General features: G+C 45.2%; 1 protein-coding gene and 1 long non-coding RNA gene across 2 annotated transcripts in view; one reads left to right on the forward strand and one right to left on the reverse strand.

Moving 5' to 3' along the window:
* Positions 1-18,715, reverse strand: part of LOC138783810 (uncharacterized) — a 118,134-nt gene that overhangs the window by 27,174 nt on the left and 72,245 nt on the right. The window lies entirely within an intron of this gene.
* KIF5B (kinesin family member 5B) overlaps positions 2,058-18,715 on the forward strand; it is a 45,374-nt gene continuing 28,716 nt past the window's right edge. Inside the window, exons 1-5 of the mRNA XM_069958976.1 lie at positions 2,058-2,491; positions 16,524-16,611; positions 17,296-17,369; positions 17,452-17,556; positions 18,060-18,108. Of these exons, the coding sequence (XP_069815077.1) occupies positions 2,366-2,491; positions 16,524-16,611; positions 17,296-17,369; positions 17,452-17,556; positions 18,060-18,108 (442 nt within the window). The 5' untranslated portion in view covers positions 2,058-2,365. The remainder of the gene's footprint in view (positions 2,492-16,523; positions 16,612-17,295; positions 17,370-17,451; positions 17,557-18,059; positions 18,109-18,715) is intronic.

The following is an 18,715-nucleotide window of genomic DNA, read 5'->3' on the forward strand; positions in this document are numbered from 1 at the left end:
TGCCACGCACCCTTACCATTTGATCTGCTGGGCCAGCCCATGCCCTGGGACCATGTTTGGGAAGTGACATGGTGTCCTCTAGCAGAAGTGGTCTAACTTCAACATTCTGGAATAAAGGGTGAAACCTAGAGGATACTATGGGTCCTTTTTTTCACAGTTGTTTGTTATAAGTGCCCTTATGAGGCACAATAAATTGTGCCGCCATTAAAGGAGAAGTCCAGCCATTTGGAAAACATTTTATCCGGTAGGGCACAGGGGAGCATAAAACAAACTATCTCACCTCTCTCTGTGCCTCTTCAGCGCCGAATCGCTGCTACAGGACCCCCCCCCCCCCCCCCCGCTAGGCTGCCAATGTCACGACCCAGTTAATGGACAATCCCCTCAGCCAATCGGTGACTAGGGCAGAAACGCCACTGCAGTCACTGGTTGGCTGAGTGTGCAATCCATCAACCAGGATCGGCATTTTCTCTTTTTCTGTCGTGGTGTCAGCAGGAAAATAGCTTTCAGGGGGATTCCCGAGCCTGTCATACGGTGCATCGCTGGCACGGGCCAAGGTAAGTAATGCTTGTTTACTATATTCTCCTGCTGTCTATGAGATTTTGCACATGGTTAAACTTCTTCTTTCATATTCATTGCTATTGGCCATATGTCTCCTGCTTACACAGAAGGATAATCAGCCGGTGTAAAAGTGCCTTTAGACTCCGATCCTGGGCATAGCCCAATGCTAATGAGGTTCAGTAGCACAGCAGCTTCACAGGCATTGTGGCTATCCTCAGCATTCAACACCCATATTGGTGAATAATGGGAGCAACATGCTCCACCACCGATCCATTAAAACATGGACACCTAGGACTCTAATTCAGAGAACGTGCGCAGCAAAGCAGCCATGGCACGGTGATAAGCGGTGCCATCTGCTTCTTCGTATCATCCAGGACACACTATGGTACTTACCAACCACCCTTAAGTCGCTTCCCCTTATTTGCCAGGAGTCTCCTCTTCATTTTCGTATCCAAATAGAAATGAGAAGAAATAAAGACGATATTAAGGAGAACAGGCCAAATTCAGACACCAATAGAGATGAGCGAAACCTGAGCGTGCTCGGGTTCATCCAAACCTGAACGCTCTCAATTTGATTACCAGTGGCTAAAGAAGTTGTATGCAGCCCTAGGGAGTCCTGGAACACATCGATACAGCCATTACCCATATGTTGCTTTCTAGGACTCCCTAGGGCTGCATCCAACTTCTTCAGCCACCGGTAATCAAATGCAGAACGTTCGAGTTCGGATGAACCTGTGCATGCTCAAGGTTCGCTCATATCTAGACATCAATGCTAGAGCCAGAGGAGAGAATAGAATGGTGGAGCAAAGGGAAGCACGGGCGTTGGACATTACAGAACTATCATACTTACACCCGATAACTCCTACTGGGACCCTGAGTCAGAGTCATCTCTGCAGCTACTTATATACCAGTCTTAAATGATGTCATCTTTAGGATTCTATGACATCACATCTTCAAATATGCACAGCGCTGTAGAAGGTCCTGCAGTCACATGACTTGATGTAATTGGGTTCTGAGGCCCATGGTTCCAAAGTCACAAATCAGAACTCAGCTTCTATTACATAAATAGTGCCGAACAATTAAATCTTTGCTATGACCGGTCGCGCCTATGGGTACCAACAACTAACAGGTTTTACCTGTAATAATGAAATCTGGTGAAAAATATAAGTGTCTTATGAAAGCACAAGTGCCAGGACAATACATAATGGAAACATGGTCTAATATTTTGATGACCTTATAGGCACTTCCCAATGTTGGAAATTGTAATACACAGAGTAGTAAGTCAAGACTTTCAAACTTATCACTTTTCTTTTTTTTTTGCCATGTCTCCATCACAAGAGACATTTTTCCGTAGCTTACATATTAATAACAATGTCTGTGATCTCCGCCAAAATGGAGGATCGTGGGGACGTCACTACTGGAACATTTTTGCCTCTAGCGCGCACAGACTCTAATCACACTCCCTGTCTAGGCTTGGCGGACAGTCCGTGTGAGCGCATGCGCAGTACACTCCAGGGCGATCCCTGTGTGGGCGAACAAGACGTCATCGCCAGTCAACCGCCGGCAGGAGGGGAGGAGCGGGCGAAGCGTCACCGCCGGCCTCCGCCATGGCTGCCATATTGGATGGGAAGTGAGCTTCATTCCTCCGCCCACTGAGCTTGGTGGCGCACGGACCGGGCCCGGAGAGCGGCGGCCGCGGTGCTCGTAGCTCGTTCACGGTGTTCAGCGCGTCACCCGCTCCCCGCCCGACTATTGTTTGTTTCCGGACACAGGCCCCGGGCGTGAGGCGGAGGAGAAAGCGGACAAGATGGCCGACCCGGCGGAGTGCAGCATCAAAGTGATGTGCCGCTTCAGGCCTCTGAACGACTCTGAGGTGGTGAGGGGCGACAAGTACGTGGCCAAGTTCCAGGCGGAGGACACGGTGGTGGTCGCGGTGAGTGCGGGGCGCACCCGGGGGAGGGGGCAGCGGGGGGCTCCGGTCTGTCCCGGGCCACTCCTCAATCTGTCACTTCAGTGTGACGTCACCGGCGGGCCCGGCACTGGTACCCGGGGCTCGTCCCCTCACGTCTGCCCCCAGAGGCTGGTGCTGGTATGGCAGGGTGACACCCCATAGTGACAGACACCTGTGCTGTATCTCCGCAGTGATTGGGAGATGGCGCCCCTAGTGGCCGGGATACCTGGGTATTACATTCCCACTGTCTGTGCCCCTCAGGACTGGTACCAGGCTGGCACTCACTCTGAGCCTGCTCATATGGAGGATGCTGGGACTTGTAGTGCTGTATGGTGAGCAGTGGCTGCTGAACCTCACTAGTTTGTTTCTTTATTACTCTTTTCCACTTCTCTCTCTCTTTCTCAGGTCTCCTGTCATTTGTCTTGGTGGAGGTTATCTCAATTTTTTCTTATGTCTTCTCTCCATTTTCTTTTAAACCTTAATTGTATTTCTTTCGCTTCTTTCATAATTTTTTCTCTTTCTATCTATCTTCTCTCTCCTCTCGTCTCTTTCCTCTTCTCTCTCACATCTTCTGTCTCCTTCTTTCTGTCTCTCCTTTTCTCTCTCCCCTCTTCCTCTCACATAGACATTGCTGTATATATTCCTATATATTAGACATCAGCTGTCACTTCTGGACACCGGTTCTCTTTGGTTGTGTCCTGTGTCTTCTCTCTCTCCTCTTGTCTTTTCTGTCTGTCTTTTCTCTGTCTCCTCTTCTTTCTCTCTTCTCCTTTTCTCTCTTCTCCTTTTCTCTCCCCTCTTTCTCTCTCACATACACATTGCTGTATATAAACCTATATATTATACATTGGCTGTCACCTCTGGACACTGCTTCTCTTTGGTCATGTCCTCTCTTCTGTCTCTCCTCTCTGTGTCTGTCTTCTCTCTCTCTCATCTTCTGTCTCCTCTTTCTGTCTCTCCTTTATCTCTCACATAGACATTGCTTTATATTTTATACATCGGCTGTCACTTCTGGACACTTCTCTCTCTCTCTCTCTCTCCCTTTTCCTCTCTCTCTCCCTCTCCCTCCTTTTCCTCTCTCTCTCCCTCTCCCTCCTTTTTCTCCCTCTCCCTCCTTTTCCTCTCTCTCTCTCTCTCTCTCTCTCTCCCTTTTCCTCTCTCTCTCCCTCTCCCTCCTTTTCCTCTCTCTCTCCCTCTCCCTCCTTTTTCTCTCTCTCCCTCCTTTTTCTCTCTCTCTCCCTCCTTTTTCTCTCTCTCTCTCCCTCCTTTTTCTCTCTCTCTCTCCCTCCTTTTTCTCTCTCTCTCTCCCTCCTTTTTCTCTCTCTCTCTCCCTCCTTTTTCTCTCTCTCTCTCCCTCCTTTTTCTCTCTCTCTCTCCCTCCTTTTTCTCTCTCTCTCTCCCTCCTTTTTCTCTCTCCCTCTCCCTCCTTTTTCTCTCTCTCTCTCCCTCCTTTTTCTCTCTCCCTCTCCCTCCTTTTTCTCTCTCTCTCTCCCTCCTTTTTCTCTCTCTCTCTCCCTCCTTTTTCTCTCTCTCTCCCCCCCCCCCTCCCTTGGATCCCCCTGTGCTGTGGACCCGCAGGTGATGTAGCCCCCCGGCCACCATCTTGCCCCGGTTGCATCCAGAGTGTGAATACCGTCCTTTCTGTTAGTCACATAGACCTCAGTGGTATCTAGTCTGGCGCTGAATCCTTTGCCGTCAGCTGTTTTATATTATCTCTCACATATCTGTCTTTCCTATACAGCCATATGTGGTAGGCTGGGATTAGCATCTCTCTTAAAGGGGGTTTCCAGCATGTCATGTATCATATGTGACCCATTGTTGGTTGTTGAAGACTAGGCCTGATGCTGGTGGAGGCCCCCTGTACTCTGCTGCCTTTATACAGGCACAACTACCAGTACAACTATATAAGTGAATGGGTCCTTTTGTGGAGCATGTAACTCCAGGGGTCTCTGTCCCTTTTGTTTTCGTGATTGTTGGGGGTCCTAAGTGTATAACGTCATTCAGCCAGCCAGAATGTCCCTTTAAATCTCCTGTGTTCTTTGGTTTTGTATTAGCACATTGTGAGGATAGGCCATAACATTTACATCAAAAGGGGTCTGAGCGCTGCGGTTCACTGTCATAGCGCTCCCTGTGGCTGTGCAGGAAACTGCAGCCGGCCCTCTTTACATGTGAAGGGGAAGACTCTGAAGAATAATTCTCCGGATCCATGGGGGTCCCAGAGATCAGACCTATATAAAGCGATGGCCTATCCTAGCTCTATGGAAGTCTTCCTGCAACAGTGCTCTCCAGCTATTGCAAAACTGTAACTCCCCTCATGCCCGAATGGCCTAGAGCCTGGCTGGGCATGATGGGAATTGTAGTTTTGCAACAGTCAGAAAGTGCTATTGTAGCTGTATAGTTGCAGCCCATGTCTAGGAGCCTGTTGGTTGCCAGTCCTGGAGCCTTGGTCGTTGGCTCTTGGCGTTGGCCAGTCTGATGATGGGGTGGGTACTGTAATAATCCTCCTTATAATATTCGTCCCGTATGATGGTAGATACACATATAAGCCCCTTCCCTCCATGCAGCAGATTGGGATAAATTCTTTATCTTCTGTTTTTGCCATAAAGGAGATTGTCCGCTCTTAGGAGGAACAGATTGTGCTTGATCTGGCACAGACCGGGGCGGCCGAGCCCAGATGTTCATCACTCGCGTACTGCCTGTGATCTGCAACGCGTCTATAACCTGCCATTATGTGTAGTAGGAAGCTTGTATCATTCTATAGATAATCCCTTTAATGTGTCTGCCCTGTATAATATACCCCGAGCTGCCAAGCCTTGTCTGGCAGGGAAGAAGCTCCATGGATGTGACTTCATTGTTGTTGTGTGAGGCTGTGAATAGTCGCAGTCACCTGTGGGATCCTCTGATCCCTCCTGTATTCTGGGCTATAAGCTGTAATACCTGGGTGTGCTCATCTGTTAGTCATCTCTCTCATCTCAGCCATTATTGTGGAGTCATCGCTCCCAGAGGATGAGGTGCTGTGATCTGCTAGAGCTGCCGGCTTTACAGGACTCGTCCAGTTTTGTACAGTGACTAAGCTTCATTTATAGAAGGATCTCTCTGCTGTCGGTGAATGAGAACAGTGTACGCCTGAGCCTATGGTCATAGCTATAAAGTAGCCTACGTGCACTATGTACATCAGCTCGCCCACCTTGTGAAGAGTCTTTCCCACTGTTGCAGATACCTCCAGGCCTTATCCTTAGGGTCCTGTCACACTGAGCAATTTTTAACGATAAACAATCGCAAACGAGAACGATAATAGTTAGTTACGATCGTTATTGCGATCGTTACTATGATCGTTTATTCCTTCTGATCCCAGAAAAACGATGGACAACGAGCCATTACACTGAGCGATTAGTGAAAAAATGCGGAACTTGAGCAAACAAATGTGGAATTACAGCGAACGATTAGCGATAATTTTAGGTTCAGATCTAAATCAACGACATATGAACGGTTTTTCGTTGCCTGAAATTACACAGAGCGATTATCGTTTAAATTCGTATGATTTAACGATTTTTTGCACAATAATCGTCCTGTGTAATAGGGCCCTTAGTCTTGCCCCATTCCTTGTGTCAGGACTGGCTGTTTACCCTGCAGTAACTTCACATCTAGTGGCAGCCATAGTCCCACTGGGGGTTGGAGACGGTGACGTACCCCATGCTGGGGATGTATCTAATCACTGCCTGCAGACGTTGTGACCAGCTGGCAACCAACGCTGGCTTATACTCAGGATGTAGCTCCACTGCAGTGCAGCAGGGGTTAACCCATATCTGCCGCGTTTCATCATCTTAAAGGGATGCTCCAGAGAGAGAAATTGTTTTCAGATGAAATGGTGTCAGAAGGTTATACAGGTGTGTAAATGACCTCCATTTATTAATCTTCCATTACTTATCAGCTGCTGTATGTCCTGCCGGAAGTGGTGTATTTCCAGTCTTTCTCAGTGCTCTCTGCTGCCACCTCTGTCCATGTCAGGAACTGTCCAGAGCAGGAGAGGTTTTTTTATGGGGATTTGCTACTGTCTGGACAGCTCCTGACATAGACATAGGTGGCAGCAGAGAGCAGTGTGTCAGACTGGAAAGAATACACCACTTCCTGCAGGACATACAGCAGCTGATAAGTACTGGAAGACTTGAAGTTTATATATGGAAGTAAATTAGAAATCTGTTAAACTTTCTTACACCAGTTGATTTGAATACATTCCCCCCCCCCCATTGGGATGTTCCAGCTGTTGTAGAACTACAACTCCCATCATTCCCTGACACATCAGACACTTGACTATCCATCAGACTTTTCAGAATGACAGGAAAGAATATGGGGTAATCTACTAGACGCCACCTGTTTTATATAAAGCCGCCTCTCTCATTTAGGGTACCTTCCCATGTACTTAATCTGCTGCGGATTTAACCAATATAAATAAATAGATGAAATCCGCAGCAGATTAAGCACAAGGGAAGGTCCCCATAGAGAAGGAATCTGCTTGTGTGTACGGATGCAGATTATCCATATGGGGAACCTCTGCGCTGGCGATGCCCTCCTCACCTGGGCTGGGATTGTGTGGATGTCGGGTCCTTGCAGTGTGCGACCTCCCCCCTATGTGTCCCGTTAGGAGGGGTGGATGTAGTGTATGACGGAGCTGTGTTTGTTGCCTCCATCTCTCACCACCTCCACCCTTTCCTTAGAAGCGGTTTATTTTCCTTGCTAATTTTTTTTTTTTACATTCCTTGAATAAAGAGATGCGGCTACAGTTACAATGACTGGGCTGTAAACCACCTGTGTCAGGGATGGGGAACCTTCGGCCCTGCAGCTGTTGCAAAACTACAGTTCCCATCATGCTTGGTTCTCCATCCCCGACCTATGTGTATGCTCCTCTTGGACACTTGATCTCCTTTAGATTAACCATAGATTAATATTTAGATGGTTTTTTTTTCTTTTTTTTTTTTTTCTTTTTTTCAATTTAAATTGTATTTTTTAGCTCTGTTCACACCTGCATTGGAACTTATTATTAGAAGAAGAAACCAGAAAATGTCAGGATCCATCACGTGACCAGCCCCACTGAGGCCTGTCCACACTCGCGTTGTTTATTTTGCAGGATCTGAGGGGAACAGAATAATCCTGCAAGTAGTAATTCTAATGATATCCCGCTCAGCTCTGTGATTGGCTAAGCTGGGGTGTGACATCAGGACAGGAGCCAAGCTGGGATTGGACTGGTTTTGGCATTGATACTACCTAAGGATGGATGTGAATAGGGTTAAACACTGTTTACATGCTATTTTTTTTTTTTACGCTGTTATGCGGATTAGCTGCCCTGATAGCAATGGATTTATCCTCGTGTGGATCTAAAGAAATCTGAGCTTCGACCTCTGATCTCTGCCAGTAAATAAGAATTGGAAATCACACTAAGTCATTGAGTATTCAAGGAAAGCTACACCCCCCCCCCCCCCCTCAGCAGGATGTAACAGAGGCCATGCTAGTTGTCAGGGATCTGGTAAAGTAATTGAAACGTCCTCTTTCCCCAAAATTTAAAGGGGTTATCCAGCGCTACAAAAACATGGCCACTTTCCCCCTACTGTTGTCTCCAGTTCAGATGCGGTTTGCAATTAAGCTCCATTTACTTCAGTAGAACTGAGTTTTAAAACCTGCACCCAATCTGGAGACAACAGTAGGGGGAAAGTGGCCATGTTTTTGTAGCGCTGGATAACCCCTTTAATGTTATTGTTTGGTCACAATCTATAGTGTAACCTACCTGCACAGGACGGCGTCAGGGCTCCTATAAGGATGGGAGGTGTTCTACACCTAATGCTAGTTGATCATACGTTAACCTGCTCATATGTTGCAGTCCAAGCCGTATTGTGACACTTATGGTGCGTTTACACGGAGCGATTATCGTTCGAATTTTCACGATAACGTTCGCATTTTCGCGATAATCGGCTCGCGTAAACACAGCGAACGATCAAGCGATGAGCAACAAATTATTTATCGTGATCTTTTAACATGTTCTCAAATCGTTGTTGGTTGGTTGTTGAAAATTTGCAGATCGCTTTGTGTAAACAGTCTGTCACTGATTCACCCTATGTGTGAGATGAGCCTAAGCGGTCTTGAATAGAGATGAGCAAACCTGGAGCATGCTCGAGTCGATCCGAATTCCGAACGTTCGGCATTTGATTAGCGGTGGCTGCTGAACTTGGATAAAGCCCTAAGGCTATGTGGAAATCATGGATATAGTCATTGGCTGTATCCATGTTTTCCAGACAACCTTAGAGCTTTATCCAAGTTCAGCAGCCCCAGCTAATCAAATGCCGAACGTTCGGGTTCAGATCGACTCAAATCCGAACCCGGTTCGCTCATCGCGAGTCTTAAAACGATCGCAATAACTATTTTTTCTAACGATTTATCTCTCCATCTAAATGCTGATCGTTATAAAAACCAGATAGTTGCTTCTAAATCGTTAAACGATCAATTGGGCAGATTATCGCTCAGTGTAAACGTAGCATCAGTAGCTGGAGGGTCTGATAGGGATCATCTTTGCTTTGACTAAGAAGTTGAATACAGTCCAGGGATGACCTCACCAATACTGAACTCATTACTATGTAGTTTAGATAAAGTTTTCTTATACCGTATGGTAGTTATGGAAAACGTCCAGGTTATTGTGCTGTCTTCTGAGTTTATTTTTGCCGCTGCTTCCTACAGTTCCTATAATGATCCTGCGGAGGAAGAATAGTCTCTACTAGAGCCGAGCGGATTACAGCAAGTCATCCATCCTGGATGTCACCCATTAAATGACTTTTACTAGATGAAATAAATCATTGGCCGATTCATTAGTTTAGGGACCTTGCTGTAGACTCTCTTTACTGTAGTCGCTCCTTGGGTAACGTTCAGTTTCTCATACTGATGTAATACAGAAAGGAAGAGATTCCCGGCAACCTGTTAGCTGGTTGTTGTCTCCCCTGCAATCGCTGTCACAGCCTGGGCACCCCTATACCTACCCACATGTAATGGGATCAGTGCATTGCATTATTGTTGGCTGCCGCAATATTATTGTGGTAATTCCACCTCTTTCAGCAGCTTCAGATGACCTGGCTGGTTTTTGCAGCAGTGACAGCCACTTCTTTTAGGGTTGGTTCATACATGTACAGGATCCGCAGCAGATTTGATGCTGTGTTCAGTTATTTAGTTACATTGATATCTGCTGTAGATCCTGTACGTGTGAACGCACCCTAAGGGTAGCTTCACATGTACCGTATCGTAGCGGATTTTCTGCTGTGGATCCGCAGAAAATTTGACTAAATGAATGAGCACAGCATCAAATCTGCTGTGGATCTGCAGCAGAAAATCCACCTCGATATGGTACGTGTGAAGCTACACTAACAGTAGATCCTAAACCTCTGATCCTTGTGTCCTGTGGTGTACACTCTCTAGGGCAGGGATGGGGAACCTTCCGTCCTCTGGCTGTTGCAAAACTACAATTTGTTGTCCAGCGAAAATCTTTTTTTCTTTCAAATCAACTGAGATCAGAAAGTTATATAGATTTGTAATTTACTTCTATTAAGATATCTCAAGTCTTCCCATACTTATTAGCTGCTGTATGTCATGCAGGAAATGTTATTTTCAGTCTGACACAGTGCTCTCTGCTGCCATCTCTGGCCGAGACCGGAACTTTGTCTTAGTTTTATATCAATTCCCACAGAAAAACTTTCCTGCTCTGTACAGTTCCTGTCACGGCCAGAGATGTCAGTAGAGAGCACTGTGTCAGACTGAAAATAAAACATTTCCTGTAGGACATACAGCAGCTAATAAGTATGGGACGACTTTAGATAGTTTAATAGAAGTAAATTAGAAATCTATATAACTTTCTGATACCAGTTGATTTGAAAGAAAAAGATTTTCGCTGGAGAACCCCTTTAACTTTGGCTGTGTAGGCATGATGGGAGTTGTAGTTTTGCATACACCACCACTTTAGAGTGTTATAATCTCTGAGTACTCTTGTGGTACTTGGTTTGTTAACATTGAGAAACCCCACTCAGGTTATGTGGAATCCTGGCTGACAAGCACAGGTATAAGATGTCAGGACTTCTTTGAGAAAAGCTTTTCTAACCTAACAAGATAGCATCCGATATGCAGAGAAGCTGAGTCTGCTTGTGTGAGAAAGGCTTCAGGCTGTATACAGTATGATGCAGGAATGGCTACAGAAGGACAGGCACTGTTCACACTGTGTTCTCAGAGCACCTCCTCACATCAAGCTCTCTGATAACCCAAGGAGGTAGGTCAAAGGCTTTTTGATCTGTCAGGCGTGTCCATCGTCTTCTGATTCTGCAGCTCTGTGGATATATTAGGGATTTTGACTTCCCTTAAAGTCCATAGGGAAAATCTTCAAGAGGTGCAAGGAATATCCATAGTGATGTTGGCCGTGTTTTTTTTTTTTTTTTTCCCTGCATTGTGTAGATAAGATTTCTTAGGTCACGTCTACATTGCCACACATTTTATGCACATAAGTGGGTAAAATCCAGACTGCTGTGTATGCATCAGATCTCCCTTATGGTGCGTTCTTTAAGAAGTACTCTGACACCAGTTGATTTTCAATAAAATAAAAAAACCTTTAAAGTTATATAAATTTTAATTTACTTTCATTTAAAAATCTAAAGCCTTCCAGTACTTATCAGCTGCTGTATGTCCTGCTGGAAGTGGTGTATTCTTTCCAGAAACTGTCCAGAGCAGTAGAGGATTTCTATGGGGATTTGCTGCTGCTCTGGACAGTTCCTGTCATGGACAGAGGTGGCAGCAGAGGTCACTGTACCAGACTGGAAAGAATACACCACTTCCTGCAGGACATAAAGCAGCTGATAAGTACTGGTAGACTTCATATTTAAAAAAAAATAATTTACAAATCTATAGAACTTTCTAATGCCAGTTGATATTTAAATGCTTTTTCTTTCTACGGAGTACCCCCTTTAAGCTTTTACTTCTCTCAATTTTTTGATCACAGAAACGACCATCTGCCTCCCAGGAGGTTCCGCGCGGTGTTGTGAGGTTTTCCAGACCTGTTTTGTTTTCTAATAACATTACGTCCCTCCTAATGGCCGTTATCCTCAGTTTGCCGGCACCAGGACTCTGTTCACTTCCTCCATTAGATATTTGTCGGCGCTGGCCTTATAGCATGTCTTTGTTTTCCGCTGGTAGGTTCTGTTTCCCCTCCTAAGACTGTGTATAATCTCTGAATTCCTCTAGGTAAGGGAGTGTCCTGTGATTGTCAGCTAAACCCTGACTAAGCAGGTGTATGAGAGTAGTGACACCAGGCCTGGTCTCTGTTGCATGGCCCAGTCTGCATTCTTCTCTCTCTGTAATTGCTGAAGCTCTTTTCTGCAACCTCATGCACTGTACATGGATATTTTCCTATGACGTTATGTTCTCCAAGGTGTAATCTAGTATCGGCCTCTTATGTGTTGAGAGGTTTAACAGCTTGGTTAATGATTGGGTTTATACTGATTACTTAGCATATGTATCGGTGGTTTGTGGGTAGGCATCTGTCTCTATAGAGGGAATGAATATGATTTTACTCAGACCATGTAAAATGTGACAGCTGTTTGACTGGAATTACTTACTTAAAGGGGTATTCCAGGAAAAATTAACTTTGCGACCCCTGAACCCTCCTCCCGTATTGGACCCCACCAGCTCAGTTATGAAGAAAGCCTCAGGTCGGCAATATTCATTCCTATGAAGCGACAGAGCCAAGCACAGCGCTCTTCCAGCGTACTCTGTTCTTTCCGTCACTTCATAGGAATGAACAGAGCCATGGGTAGTGTGCCGCTCCAGGGCTGTAGTCATAACACAGCCGGCAGGGTCTGATACGGAGATTGACGGGGGTTCAGTGGTTGGACCCTCTATCTTATTTTCTCCTATCTTGTGGATAGGGGAAAAGTTAATTTTTCCCGGAATACCCCTTTAACCCTTTAAAGACTAGCCTTCAGGGGTGAAGTCTTAGGACTGAACGCGTGGGGATTTTGTTCCTGCCACCCCCCTGGAGCTGTCCTGTGATATCTGAGTTGTTGTGGTTGGCATATTGTCTGCATTTATCTTCTTATTCATTCATTTTCAGTAGTATATCATTTGTGCCAATATTACAGGTTTATACATATATATCTTTTGTTCCCACTTGCCTGTGGGTTATTTACTTTTCTTATAAGACAGCTCTTGGTTATTCCATCTTTTTGCTTTTGGGGGGTGTGCAAGGTTGCACATTGAGCCGCATTGGGCTCTGTGCTTGATTCATACTATGGTTTTAGGTGTTTTTAAATGTTTGTATTGTTTGGTTGTGTAAAATAAACTTTGATGTTCCTGCTTATTATATATTGAGGTGCAGCCTGTTTTTTCTACACTCAATTCCCTGTTTATAGTCTGGCTTAAAAAATCTGTCAGATAAATCTCTGTATAAAGGCCGCTTTAGTGTTTCCTGATCATGAAGACTCGGGAGGGAAAGACCAAAACGTACCTGCTTGCTGCGGCGGTGCCCTCCTCCGGCTTCTCCCTCGTCTTTGGGCTGTGCCCTTAACACAGCTGGGGGCAGAGGGCGGCTTCTTGTGGCTGGAAGTATAATGCTTCCGCCAGCCAGAAGAGTGAGTGACTGGGCCAGGACCTGTCAAAAACAGCGCTGCATTTGATTAGATTCGCTCCCGGTTAGGAGCATGTACAGCTAAAGGGAAGCGTTGGCACCCGGCGGTGCTTGCCCGGCCGCCATGTAATGTATCCAGAGTTGCAGACAGTTTCTTGTAGCACATCTGGAGCTGTCTGGAATTCTGGATGCCCCCCAAGGGTTCTGTGGGGCATCTGTGCACATTCTATAACTTCTGGGCCTATTTTATTTGGCACGGCCACCCTTCAGGAAAAATCCTGAAGGGTGTTTGTGCCCTATGGGTGTGGAAATCTATCTGGACTTTCTCATAAGAAATTTAGATTTTCCTGAAGTGTGAAGGGGCCCCAAATGTTCATGTGCTTAGAAATTGCTGTTGGGGCCTGTTCACACTGAGCGGAACTTACTCTGCTCGAAATTCCGCCTGCCCCACTGTCTCAATGTGATGAATGCACAGTATGGTTAGAGCTGTGCGCACTTTAAAGGGTTATTACTGGTTTTATTTTTTGTAAGGAGGACCAAAAACAGATCAACAGGTATCACATAGATCTATATGTGTATGTGAGGTCCGGCCCAGAACCTATGAGTGTTGGTAGATGGGCTGACTGCACTTTCCTGGCCTTTCATCAGGCACACCTGACATTGTGTTACTTAAAATGCTGAATATATATTTTTTACCCTGAAGAACATTTTTTTTACCCTGCTAAAGAATAACATGATGCCAAATGGTGGACGCTAGGAAAGCATAGTACAGACTGGCGCCTACCTGTTCAGTCCTGTATATGAGATTATCCTCTATACAACAAGCACCACTTCTCCATCTCTATAGTAATACAGTGCAGATATGGGGGATGCTGGTCGGTATCTGCTGCCTGCTTTGGTTATAGGACAGGTGTATATATACATATACTCGGTTATGTGACAGCTTTGTGCCAGCTTATTTGGATGGAGTTATTGGTGGATGATAATGTGACACATGTGAATCCTGTTCTTACATCCACACTCATGTAGTTCAGGCTGCGGGATGAAGCGCAGCTTTGTTACTAACCCCCAGCGAGGCTCTCTATTCTGGGTGCCGGGAGTCAGTCTTACCACACAACATGGGTTCCCCCGGAAGGCATACGTTTTCTCATCTTGAGCACAAAGGCTTCTCTATATATATTGAATTACTTCATTCAGGGTGAGCGGCTTGACTCTACTTGACATTATATAACCGTTCTTAGATACAGGGTCAAACCGTCTAAGTTATGTAAGGAACAAGGACCGTAAGACGTCCGCACTAGGCCCTACTGTGCTCTGTCAGGGTCAGTGTGGTAGTTTTAGGACTTCTCAGCTTGGCCATCGCTGTCCATGTTTGGCAGGTAATAAGGTGGCGCAGGTTGTTGGGGTCCTATCACATAGGGAGATTATTGGCCATGTAATAGGCTGACCAGTGATGGAAGTGTAGGGCTGCACCGCCGATCCAGCAATAGTTTCTGCAGCCCTTTCCGTACCATTGTCCGGCCTAGTAATAGGCTGTATAAACAAGAGCCAACCCTCAAGGTTGACTCATATTTGCGTCAGATCATTGTAAGATCAACATGCTAACTGAGTGCCGAAGTATGAAATCAATGCTTGTACAGAGCTTACCTGGTCCCATGTAATAGGGCCTGGAGGCCTCGTCCTGTATAGGGCTCAGTACACTATATAGGACACATTACAGTCTATGGGCCAATGGACACTGTAGATGCCAGGGTCTGTGCACTGGCTGGTGTCCCAGACTGTAAAAGAAATAGGACCTGCACGTATACAGTCCCAGCTCCATAGACTTTAAAGAGGTACTCTAGCCTGGGTTATTTTTAGTGTATGGCCAGGGAGGGGGTGGATATAGAGGCCGCCGGTCCCTTACCTCCCCTGTTCCAGTGCCAGGTCCCGGATTGCGCCGTCCCGTTCTCCCGTCCTGCTGCTGCTACCCCTTTCAATCCCCTTCATGAGTGCACGATCCATAACCACAGCTGGGTGGACGATGCCCACCTCGCCTAAGGCCCCGTTCACACTATGGAATCCGCACCGATTCCGTAGTGTGAACGGAGCCTAAATGTATGTCTGCTCTTTGTAGCACTAAAATACAATTTATTTTACACCAGTTTCCAGCCTCTAATCATCAGACTATAATTTATTCTCTGATATCTTATTACTATAAACCGCCGGTCATTATACCGTCAGACAGTGAATGGGAAACGTCTGCCTCGCGCCTGCACCCTGTATGATGAGTGGATGTACAATTATAGTTTACCAGTTGTCTATGGACACAATTAGTTGTTCACCCGTGTATACAAGAGGGCTAAGAATAACTTTCTGCGTACCATTATATGTTAGGATTTTATTGTTGCATTTTTTTTTTTTTTTTTTTTTTACTTTTGTTACATTTACTATATTTTGGGGCATAAGTGATTTATTATTGAACACCTTGTATCCCTGTGTTTTCATGTTCCAGTCCTGGGCCATATACGCTGTGATGTCGGGGCAGTCCCAAGACTTTTCATCACATGCTGATGGCCGCCTCCGCTTATACGTGGCACTTTATCCCGTAACTCTTTGTGGGATTTTTTACTGAAGAGCAAAAATAACAATGCAAAGAATAAAACAATAAGTGAAGTAACCGAGCTCCTCTCTCACGTGGAGCACTTGTTCCCTGCCGGCCTCTACTAACAGCAGATTGTTAGCTGGAGTCATTGGCTATGAGCCGAGCACAGCAAGACAGCTTTATAGGGTGGGTTACATGTTCATAGAAAACCTATAAAGTTTTATAGAGAAAACACATATTTACTAGGAACAGTGTTAATGTTATAGGTCTCATTCACATTAGTATTGGCGAGCGGTCACATTTACCCATCAAGTAGCCGTGATGTCCGTCATGCCATGGACCAGGCTATTCTTGGTTTTGGCTTATAACTCTTATGTGGCCTGTGACACATCTTATTCATCACAATATATTAGTTATTTTGTCCCTTTTGGTTTTTAGAAGATTTTTTCCTAATCCTTTAATCCTTGTGCACAATCTCCCATCATTGCCAAACCATTGCCTATAATGCATTCAGCAATCCTGGAACATACAGCTATTATCCATATTGATTAAACAGGAGTGCATGGTAACATCACTATGGCGGGGCACGCTATGTTCTCTGCGATGTTTGTATACTCCATTATACAGATTAAAGGGACACTTAGGTAGGACTTTGATCTATGTGGTCTGGATTACCAATGGAGCTTTTCATGTGTCTGGTGGATATAAAATGCAGTGATCACATCCTGTAGGTTCTACCTGTACTTTGTGCACATTTGTCTAATGTTTTTTTTTTTCTCTTCTTTTTACAGTCCAAACCTTATGTCTTTGACCGTGTGTTCGGGTCTAACACGTCCCAAGAGCAAGTTTACAACGCCTGCGCAAAAGCCATTGTTAAAGGTAAAGATGTCTAATGAAAAAAATATTGTCTCTAATCGCTTATGTTCGGAGCCTTGACTTTCATTCAGTATACTATAGCATGTTTTTTAAGGTAATAAACTGTGGGGTTGACTACACTGTTTTATTAATCAGGGTGTGTATGTATAAGCTGAAAGTGCAACAGCAACCTACTTACCGTATATACTCCCCTAACGTACACACAATAAAAACCTGCTCTCTAGATTTTACATTTTTAAAAAATATATTTAGAGATATCATGTGTACGTTGGGGGGAGTATGTACGGTAAGCACTTGCACCTGTAGGTATCTGTTGCACTTACTGCTTTTTTGTTTGCACTTTAGCCACATCATGCGGTGTGTAACCTACAGTGTGAACAGAGGCATAGGAGTGATGCCAATTTTTGTTGTCTGAGCTTTTGCATGCCTTACCGTAGTGCTGCAGCCTTCCATGAAGGGTGTCTATTGGGCACTACCCCTAACACAGAAGGCTCAGATGGGATGTAAATGGAGTCTAAAACTACATGTATTTCTAGGATTTTACCACTATTAACTTTGTGGGTTTCAGTAGGAACTAGAATTGCAGCTTTGACAACGCGCACATTCGGCTTTTCGCCTCAAATGACTTAACTGATTGACCATATTCAGGAGAAGTCATCAATCCTTCTATAACGTTTTGTTTTCCAGATGTACTTGAAGGATATAATGGTACAATATTTGCTTATGGGCAGACGTCATCTGGAAAGACCCACACCATGGAGGTCAGTCCATCGTTTTTTACAGCCGTTAAGGTCTGAGATGTTATATCTGTTCTAATACAAAGGTTTGGTTTCTTTTTTCCAGGGGAAGCTGCACGATCCAGATGGAATGGGAATTATTCCCAGGATAGTTCAGGATATATTTAATTACATTTATTCCATGGATGAGAACCTGGAGTTTCATATAAAGGTAAATAAAGCAGAGTTGGTGATCACCCATAGGAAGCTATAGATGTCTTACATCCTGTAACTGTATGAGGGTTTTGGATCTAAACCTGGTTTATAATGCAATAAAGTATAGCTCCCCCAGGTATTATTGCTAGTCCGTAAGCTATTGGAGTGACTGTATAATGATGTCGGTTGAAATCTAAAGGAGAATCGCAACAAGACAGATACATGTCTGACTGTGAGGACCCCTAAAAATCATCCCACCCGTCCTCTATTGTACAGATGTGGCGGCTGATTTCCGAAACTGGCAGAATTGACTGATCAGCCGATGAGCAAGTGTTTGCCGTCTGATAGTTTATTTTATAACAAGGAGTAATGTTGGCCCATGTCATAGAGCTGTAACAGAGAAATGAGGGTTTTCTACCATTAGCGGCCTCTGCTATTTTGTGGCCCTTTTTAGTTCTTACATGAATATATTTGCTAATGCATTTATAAGCCTCTGAGGTATATTTTAATTCTCCTCAGGTTTCCTATTTTGAAATCTATTTGGACAAGATAAGAGATTTGCTGGACGGTAAGTGATAAATTCAGCAAAAATGTGCTGCTATATATACTGTTCCTTGCAGCTTTGTGAGCTGTAAGCATCGACCACGTTCCTTACTAGTGATGGTGACAACAATTCCATTAATGCTTTTCCAGTACAAACAGACTAGTCCCTGTATCCCCAGTTGTTGTTGCTGTGTAAGAGAGAAGCATGTACTTAGATTACTTTATTTTACATAGATTATTTTATATAAGGCTCTGCCATACTGCCCTGCATTCTGTACAGGGGCTCTGCCATACTGCCCTGCATTCTGTAGAGGGGCTCTGCCATACTGCCCTGCATTCTGTACAGGGGCTCTGCCATACTGCCCTGCATTCTGTACAGGGGCTCTGCCATACTGCCCTGCATTCTGTACAGGGGCTCTGCCATACTGCCCTGCATTCTGTAGAGGGGCTCTGCCATACTGCCCTGCATTCTGTAGAGGGGCTCTGCCATACTGCCCTGCATTCTGTAGAGGGGCTCTGCCATACTGCCCTGCATTCTGTAGAGGCGCTCTGCCATACTGCCCTGCATTTTGTACAGGGGCTCTGCCATACTGCCCTGCATTCTGTACAGGGGCTCTGCCATACTGCCCTGC

The sequence above is a fragment of the Dendropsophus ebraccatus genome, chromosome 2, assembly GCF_027789765.1.
Source record: "Dendropsophus ebraccatus isolate aDenEbr1 chromosome 2, aDenEbr1.pat, whole genome shotgun sequence".
In the NCBI taxonomy this organism is placed as follows: domain Eukaryota; kingdom Metazoa; phylum Chordata; class Amphibia; order Anura; family Hylidae; genus Dendropsophus; species Dendropsophus ebraccatus.